We start from the raw sequence: 9131 nt of genomic DNA, 5'->3' as shown, positions 1-9131 counted from the left end.
TTAGCTTTGCCTTGAGAGAGTCTTTCAACCTCTTTTGTTGACCACCAGCATTCAGAATAGAGTAGTTGCTTTGGAAGACGATCATCAGGCATCTGCACAACATGACCAGTCCAACGAAGTTGATGTTAAAGAATCATTGCTTCAACACTGGTGATCTCTGCTTCTTCCAGGACACTGATATTAGTTCGCCTGTCTTCCCAAGTGATGTGTACAATTTTTCGGAAACACTGTTGACTGAATCTTTCAAAGAGTTGGAGATGGTGTTTATAAGTGGTCCAAGGTTGGTAGTACAATAGCTTTGTAAACAAGCATTTCGGTTTCCCTGCCAATGTCCTGGCAGCCTTCCGAGGGCCACATCCCAGTGGTGGGCGGGGCCTGAGGCAAAAGTGGGCGGAGCAACAAATGCAAATTCTACTTTTGCTCTGTAGGGTAGTTCCTAGACCAGGGGACAACTTTGGGGGGAAATCATAATAAAAGCCCAAACACTTCAATCCTAAAAAAAGCTCTTTGGTCGGCCCTCACGCATGTTCACTTCATCCAATCTGGCCCTCTTTGAAAAAAGTTTCACCTGCTTCATGCTCCACCCGGGCAAGCAAGGGCCCATGTTTAGCCAAAAGACTGACGGAGGGTGTTAGGCAGGGCCAGAGGAGAGTCACAAGGGCCACACGCGACCCCAGCCCAGCTCTATTATCTTGCTCAGCGCTTCCCTTCCAAGAAGTAAGCCACTTGTACCAACGACTGTCGGATCCAGATCACAGATAAAGGAAGAGGAAGATTAGGGGGTCGTGCAAAACCGTTTCCAGCTGCCGGTAGCCAGTCTATAAAACATGATGTCCCATGAAGAGAGCCAGTCCGGTCCCTTCCTTCAACTTCAGAGGCAGAACGATGGAGCAGCCGGGGAGATTCTGCTTCCTCTTCTTTGCCCTTTTGTCTGCCCACTTGGACACTGGCGGTGAGTAGCGACTTCATCCAATCTGATGGCCAGAGCCGTCTCCCTCGGAAGGGGAGGTTTTTAAGCAGAGGATGCTCTGTCAGGGATGCCTCCGTAGAGATTCCTGCATTGCCCTGGGGGTCACTGCCCACTCTAGGATTCTGCGATTCTATGATCACTGGGTTGAAGCAACTGCCCTATGAGGAAAGGTTGCCGCATTTTGGACTTCTTAGTCTACACAAAAGGCAAGTGACTGGATGGAGGTGTTTAAAATGGCACATGCAAGCAGAACAACAATAGAGAAAGGTCCCCCCGCCCCCGGTGTCTCGTAACTCTAGAGATTGTGGACATCCAATAAAGGCAAATGCTGAGGAATTCAGGGCAGATAAAAGAAAGTGCTTCTTCACTCAGCACATAGTTAAAACTATGGAACTCCCTCCCACTGGAGATGGTGAGGGTCACCAATTGGGATGGCTAAGATTCTTAAAAGATATGCTGGATAGACAAGGCGACAAGCCCACTTCACAAGACTCCTTCTCTCCCAAGTCCTACCTTGACGGTTCCAATATTGACGCCATTTCACGGTGTGGTGGAATCAGTGGCTCTGGTCTCTCACTTCCAGGCAGCCTCCGCAGCAAGATCGTTGGGGGTGGTGAATCGAAGCCACATACAAGGACGTATGTGGCAGCTCTGAAAGGAGGCGGAGGTTTCATGTGCGGGGGATTCCTCGTGGCCCCTCAGTGGGTCCTGACTGCAGCCCACTGCAATGGGTGAGTCGGGGTAACGCAGAGTGGGTTTGAATTTTTAGACTTTCAGCTTCCAAAAATGGGGGGGGGGGCTAAAAAGTTGACTTTGGAATTGAAAAGGTTTTTAGACTGGGTAAGTAGAACGTGTGTAAAATTGCATAGAAACAATTAAAAATGTACTGTATGTACTGTATAAAGGTAAAGGTAAAGGGACCCCTGACCATTAGGTCCAGTCGTGACTGACTCTGGGGTTGTGCGCTCATCTCGCTCTATAGGCTGAGGGAGCCGGCGTTTGTCCACAGACAGCTTCCAGGTCATGTGACTAAGCCGCTTCTGGCGAACCAGAGCAGCGCACTGAAACACCGTTGTATGTACGGTATACAGTACATGAAAGAACATTGTAAAGATTTGAAAATGTTTGCAGCTTTGATTTAAAATATTTTGTAATGTTGATTTTTGATACCGGTTTACAAATACTAAAGTTAATTTCTCTATGCATAAAAAGAAGGTAAATAGGGTGATGGAGAAATGCTAAGGTGAATGTGATTACATATGGAAGCCGGGGGGGGGGGTAATGGGCTGTGGCTTTCTGTTGATTCTCTTCTTGTTCAAAGAGATATCTCCGTCATTCTGGGTGCTCACGACCTGAAGGCCGTCGAAAGCACCCAGCAGGTGTTTGGAGTCAAAAGTTACCATCAGCATCCGGAATATATGGTGGTTGCTGGAACCCCCTTCAACGACATCCTTCTCTTAAAGGTATGGAGAAAGATTGTCAACTGGTGCTTTCGCCCGAAATGCATATGTCATTATTTATGGAACTGTCAAATTTCAGGTTGCAAATAGCGTTCTGTATCCACATACAGAAAAGTAAGATGACAAGTCAAGTCAAATAGGTAGTAGGTTGATGGTCTATGCAGCCCACAACTTGCAAGGGGTGGGGAATAAATTCAAAAAAAATTGTATTTACAGTGGTACCTCCGGTTGCGAACGGGATCCGTTCCAGAGATCCGGCCGTATCCTGAAGTTTTCACAACCGGAGAGACCACTTCTGCGCATGCGCGTGGGGCGAAGCACTTCGAGGTTTGCCGCTTTCGCAACCGAAGTTTACGTTACCTGAGGGTAACGTAAGCCGAAGGTCCACTGTACAGGCACACATACCTATTGGCAATTTTGGAATAATACATAAACCCAAACACAGCCACCTTTTCAAAATCAGCACATCTCTGAAACCGGCAATATATTTCTCCAGTCAAGTTACGTCTACAGAAAGACATATACTCAGGTAAAGTGTCTATCGGAGGACATTTCCATCAAAATTCCACCCCACCCCCCATTTTATCTGATCAGTGAAAACAAACAAAAACCTCCAAAATCACAACAAAGGCATGTTGCCAGCAGGGAGGCAATCTGTCCCTCTTAATTCCTCTGCATATCTTATTTTCCTAATTCCTCCAGACATTTTTAAATTTGCTTAATATGCACATTTCCCTAACCCAATTTCCCCCTAATAGAAGGCATTCTTGTTTTGCTGTTTTCATTGGATCATAGACTTGTAGAGCTGGGAGGCCTCACCCCAAAAGTCACCCAGTTCAGCCCCCTGCAAAGCAAGAGCCATAACTTTCCCAGGTTCCCTTGTTGAACAGAGCCCCTTCCGCCCTAAAAGGAGGCGGAGTTGTGGGCTTCATGGCCCCACCATGTGCTGGAGCGATTGGGGGAATTTCCAGCCGCGTCATCCCCAATTGGCTGGCTCTGGGGGCGTGGCCTGCCCTACTTAAGGCAGGACGCAGTCGGGGATCTCCCTCTTTTCCCGCCTGCCAGCGGTTCCTGTTTCCCACCCTCCCACTCTATAAGGTTTTTGTTCCTTGACCTTGCTATGGACCTCAGTTGGTCGCCGTTGAGCGGCCTGGTAGGAATTTTTGCACTTGGCAAATTGGCAACAACCACTTGGTTTTTCCCTAGCAAATCGTAGCAAACCGTCACAACTTTCTTGGTATTGGCAGTTAGGCATTGGTATTGTTCTGTAGAAGGAAGACGGGAGGTAACACCATCGCCTGCCCCACATATTGAAGGGTAGCCCGGTAAAGGTTTCCAGGGGGCGTGGCCTGTCGAAAGCCTAGGGAGGTGAGGGCCTAAGGAACGCCCCCTATCGATGACCCCGGGGCAGTTCCTAGTTGATGTGCATCAGCAGGACTCCCCCGACTGGTGGTTTACCCTTCCCGGACTTCAAGTAGACGGGCTGAAGACATATATAGTCGGTTAGGACCAGTACCGTTCGTCACCTGTAACCAATAATTGTGCCACGTGTCATTATTTCACTGGGGGGGGGGGTTGGGAACTCGCCACGCAACTCTTCTGAACATTCTCTGAAGTCTCTCCGCCTTGCTCACCTCACAGAGTGTTTGTTGTGGGAGAGGAAGGGAAAGGAGAATGTTAGCCGCTTTGAGACTCCTTCAGGTAGTGATAAAGCGGGATATCAGATCCAAACTCTTCTTCTTTCTTGTCATTTGACTCTATCGGTTCGGGTTCTGCCCTCTGGAACAGCAGAAAACAAGCTGGCTCCGTTTTTCGTGTGACAGTCCTTCAGCTCTTTGAAGCTGGCTCTCATATCTCCTCTCAGTCTTCTTTTCTCCAAGCTAAACATACCCAACTCCCTCAACCATTCCTCATAAGGCTTGTTTTTCACGATTATATGCACTTGTATGCATACTTTACCCTGGTATATACATATTTCCACTCTACGTGCACATTACTTGGCTGTGGAAATTTGCACTGCAAAATTCAGAGAAGCATGAATTTCAAAGGAAGGCCATGTTTTGATGAATGACTTGGGTTGTATCCAACTTTAGACTTGGATTGGGCAGATTAAAATTAAAGGACATGATTTACTTAAATCTATCAATCTAGAACTTAGCTAGATACCACCCATTATTTCCAAAAGCACAGATTAAATTAACGTTAAACGTTAAGTGGATAAAGTTTCTCCCCCACCCTGAGCTATCAGTGCCCTCTCTGTGATGTCTCCTGACTCTCTGGAAGCACGCCGATTTCAGACCACCCTCTTCTCCTCCTTCCTCCCCTGAAGCTCGACCGTGAAGCCAAGATCAACAAGTACGTCCAAGTCATCCCATTACCGGAAAACGAAAACGACCTCCTCAAAGACACAGAATGTTTTGTAGCTGGATGGGGCCGCATTGATGCGAGATACGAAGCCAGCTCCAAACTTTTTGAGACCAATGTCACCGCCCTTGGCCGCCGGAAGTGCCTCCAGTTCATTCCGGAACTCACCGACAGGATGGTGTGCGCCGGCAGCCGGGCCAAGCTCTGCGACGTCAGCAACGTAAGAAGGGTGCCCACATGTCATTGTAAAAAACAAGGAGAATGCAGAACAAAAGCCCATGCATTTTACAAAAGTGCACATGCTAATTCGTATGCAGAGATGCAATTTTTAGAAATATTTACTAAAAGTTTTGGGGCTGCCAACATCTTTTTTTTAGGCCCATGGGCTCCTTTGGATCTTTGAGTGAGGGCTGTTGGTGCCGCCACCTCTGGTCCCTTCCGGTGGAATTCATCTGAGCCTTGCAAAGTCCATAGAGTTGAAAGAGGAAGTGGGGAAGGAGCCCCCCCTTGACCCCTTTCAGCTCTGTATACTTCTCAAGGGAGGAAAAGGCAGTCACCAGCACTAAGGGGTGGGGCGAGAACCCAGAGACCCCGGGAGGACCGGAAGAGTACTATTGCACCCACGGGTGCCACTTGGGCGATCCCTGTGGTGATTTAAATGGAAACAGAGTGCAATTGCCTGTTGTGGGCAAGGCGAAGAGCAAGGGTGAATCCATGTTAGTGGTTTTTCTGCTTCTTGCAATTCACACAAAAAATGCCCCAACTCTAAAAATGTCTCCACTTTGCATCCTTCTGTGATCTTTCAGAAGACTTTTACGCCAACGTTTTAAAATGGATTGTGTTGTTCTTGCATGACAGATTATCAGTCACATGCACACAACGTCCCCCACAGAAACCTGGGAACTGTAGTTTGTGGAGGGGGTTGGAAATCAGAGGTCTGAGAAGGGTGCACAACAGGTCCCAGGGTTCACTGGAAGAAGCCTGTGCTTTAATTGTGCATTCACTGAGCTCTAAATGTGAGTGGTTTCAGTCCTACAGAAGCAGATCTATATTTCTGCAGCTTCCTCCCCCCCCCCGCCCATTACTGCTCAATCCACAACTGTTTGAATCCACCCCCATCAAACTTCCTTTTCTGCAGGGGGAGGCAGGATTGTGCTTGTGGTGGGGCTACTGGCATTGATGGAGGTTAAGTGGGAGAGGGGGAGAGGGAATGGAGGAGACCATGCCCTCCCAAGAGTCTATGCCAGTGGTGGCCAAAATTGGCCCTCCAGCTGTTTGGGGACTACATTTCCCATCATCCGTGACCACTGGTCCTGTGAGCTAGGGATGATGGGAGTTGTAGTCCAAAAACAGCTGGGGGGCCAAGTTTGGCCATCACTAATTTGTAGGCGCTTCTGCCGGGATGAAGCTTGCAAGCTATCTATCTATCTATCTATCTATCTATCTATCTATCTATCTATCTATCATCTACCAGTGCTCTCGTCCACCCAGATGTTCAAGCCCTCACCTGAGTGGGATAGGCAGGCACACCTGGAGATTTCAGTTCAGACTGGGACCCAAGAGACCAGGGCTCAAATCCCCACTTGCTGTCCAGGAGTGGGCAGAGGAGGAATGGTGGAGACCCCCTGCCCAGCTTGACCCTTCCAGGAAGAGGAAGAGGAAGACTGTTCAGATTCACATCAGGGGGTCACAGCTCAGAGGCGGATGAGGGGGAAAGTTGAGAAATAATGGGAGAGGAGGAAGCACCAGGGGGGCGACAGCTGATGGACACTGTGTCTTTAGAAAGCATTCCAGACCCCCCTCTCCCAGAACCCGGCAAGCCTTGAAAGTAGGAGAACAAAGAGCTCAAAGACAGAGGGCCCTTAGCAGCACCCATGGGGGAGACGAATGAGGACGTGGGAGGGGGGGTGGAGATTCACTCAGGACAACGCCATTATCCAAGAGGCTGGGTTCTGTAGCCCTCTCTGTAAATACTGGATAAAAAGTGGTTGGTAAGAAACACTCGCTTGTCTTTGTACTTTCCTGAGCAACCAGCGAGGAGTTGCTGGCAGCAGCCCATGAAACTCACTGGGTGACTTTGGGACAGTCACTCCATCTCTCAGCCCAGCCTACCTCGCAGGGTTGTTGTGAGGGAAGTGTTGCGCCAGCTGCCTGGAACTCCTTGGAGGAAAGGCGGGATAGAAATGCAATGGTGAATAATAATGTGAATTAAGTTTCTCTCTCCCCCCTCCAACCCCACCATTCCTGCTCAGGGGGATTCCGGGAGTGCCCTGGTCTGCAGTGGAGTGGCCCATGGAATCGTCTCCTACGGCTTTCAAATCCCGCCATCAATTTACACGCGTGTCGCCGCCTATCTCCCTTGGATCAAAGAGACAATGAAGGAAGGGTGAGGGGGAAACTCTCCAGCAAGGAGAAAAGCAGCCAGCAGCTTCTTGTTCCCGGCTGGATTCTTCCTGCCCCTGCTAGAGAGAGTCAGATACGAGAGACGCGCTTGGTCATTGTGAAGTCAGATGCACAGGCAACTCCTCCTCCTGTGGATCGATCCCGGCTTTCCCCAGAGAAACCTCTGCCTTCTTCTGTACTGCTAGTGCTTACTGTTGCTGTCTTGTTTCCTGAAATAAACAAACTTCATTGCAAACTTCTGTCATCCTTCTGACGCCCTGCCTCCCCTTTGCTCATCCCACCGACCCAGCATTCCCAAAACCTTGGACACCTCGCAGCACAATCCTAGGCATGTCTACTCGAGAGCAGGCATAGGTGAACCTGGCAGTGTCAGTTTCTCATTTCTTCCTATTTCAAGTCAGTTCTCCATATTTTGGGGTGCGGGGGTGGGGACAAATGTTTTCTTGTTTCCCCTTATTTACCCAAGAAACAACCATCAGTATTCACAGAAACATCAAATGTCTATTTAATTACATTACCTAAATTGTTTTAGTTTTAAAACAGAAATATCACTCCACAATTTTGCCAAATGTAATGGGTTTTGCTGCATTATTGTCACTGATATAGGCATTCAGGTTTACAATTAACCCTAGCAGATGCTCTGCCACTGAGGTCTAGCCTTCTTCTTAAAAATAAGGATTCCAGTCCTCATGGTTCTGGATGAAAGGGGCCTGCTTTAAACACAAACCTATTTAGTAAGAGCTTATGTGAATGGGAGTACATGATGGGATAAAGGCAACTTCCTGTGTTCCTGGAACTTAGCTGGACTCAACACTCACCGTTTTAAAACTTGGTTAGCTGCTTTGAGCAGGCCTCCAGCTGGAAAGGAGGCAGGAAAGAATAAATCAATGTGATAAAGAAACGAAAGTCTCTGCTTTGAGTAAGAGCAAATGGCGGTTTTCCAGGGTGGGGAGTCGTTAGGCAGGGGCAAAACGGTCAGTTTCAATTTCTCTCACTTTCTCATTCCCTGCTGTCTGCAATGCTAAATTCAGTTCTTCACATTTCCATGTCAGCTTCTGATTTTTTAAAACAAATGGTCCTCATTTTAGTGCAACTTTCTCCTAAAACACACATTTTTGTATGAAGTTTTGCCTGGTGTCCTGTCCCCCCCCCCCCCCCGAGCAATTTCCTCATCTATAAGGCACTTTTGTATGTCACTTTCATAAGTGCATGCATTTTATACCCTGGTGTGTACATCTGGGGACACATTACACGGCTAGAGAACTGCATTGCAAAATCCCCTCTGGCTTCCTCCTCTTCCTCCTCCTCTGTAACTGTCCTAGAACTCAGCTGGGCAAGGAAGACCCATCTTTCTCTGCCTCTCTCTGGGCTCTGGGGCCCCCTGCTGCTCTCCTCTCTGACTTCTCCAGCAGCCTCTTCTTACCTTGCATCAAGCCTAGATGCGCCACTGGCCTGAGGCACCACAAGAGCCTGCTGGATTGACAGGAGCAAGCCAGCAATAAATCACACTGAGCAAGTTGGAATTAACCCTTTATTAGCAAAAACAGGATCAACACAGGAATGTCAGGCTTGATGAGCACAGCAACTCATCCCAGCGTGCCTTGCCCCGTGAAGCAGTTGCAGAGATTGAAGTTCCCTGTCTTCCCACAGCAGTCTAAGTTCCCTCCTCTCCAGGGCTTTTCCCAAGCAATCTGAGACTGTGACAGCGTGAAGCTAACTTCTCTTCCGCTCTTTTCATGCCTCTCCTGGTTCGGGGGGGGGAGAGGGGAGTTTGTTGTAGCAGGAGGGGGAGACACCCGTGACTCTTCACCAGCCAGACTCATCTCTGCCTCTTGGCCTCCCTCCTCTCCAGACTCCTCTTCTGCCTCTGATTCTGAACTTCTCTCTGCCCCAGCCTCTCCCTGCTCACTAAACCCTGTTGCCTCTTCAGCTTC

At 48.7% G+C, this 9131-nt stretch overlaps 1 protein-coding gene across 1 annotated transcript; it reads left to right on the top strand.

Moving 5' to 3' along the window:
• Nucleotides 1-293: 293 nt before the first annotated feature.
• LOC310697468 (mast cell protease 2-like) lies at nt 294-7432 on the top strand. The gene is made up of 5 exons (XM_083484154.1): nt 294-952; nt 1554-1701; nt 2292-2433; nt 4760-5014; nt 7047-7432. Exons 1-5 carry the CDS (start codon nt 838-840, stop codon nt 7182-7184), a joined length of 798 nt encoding a protein of 265 aa, XP_083340280.1. The 5' UTR covers nt 294-837; the 3' UTR covers nt 7185-7432.
• The last annotated feature ends 1699 nt before the right edge of the window (nt 7433-9131 follow it).

Source organism: Podarcis liolepis (genome assembly GCF_965112155.1).
Source record: "Podarcis liolepis genome assembly, chromosome: 18".
Classification (NCBI taxonomy): Eukaryota; Metazoa; Chordata; class Lepidosauria; order Squamata; family Lacertidae; genus Podarcis; species Podarcis liolepis.
The sequence above is the reverse complement of the archived record's forward strand: the minus strand, read 5'-3'. Positions and strand labels throughout refer to the sequence as shown.

Coding starts and splice junctions, on each gene's coding strand:
- LOC310697468 (XM_083484154.1), top strand. CDS start 838: ATGAAGAGAGCCAGTCCGGTCCCTTCCTTCAACTTCAGAGGCAGAACG. Junction 1,702..2,291: donor ACTGCAGCCCACTGCAATGG/GTGAGTCGGGGT, acceptor TCTTGTTCAAAG/AGATATCTCCGTCATTCTGG. Junction 2,434..4,759: donor ACGACATCCTTCTCTTAAAG/GTATGGAGAAAG, acceptor CCTCCCCTGAAG/CTCGACCGTGAAGCCAAGAT.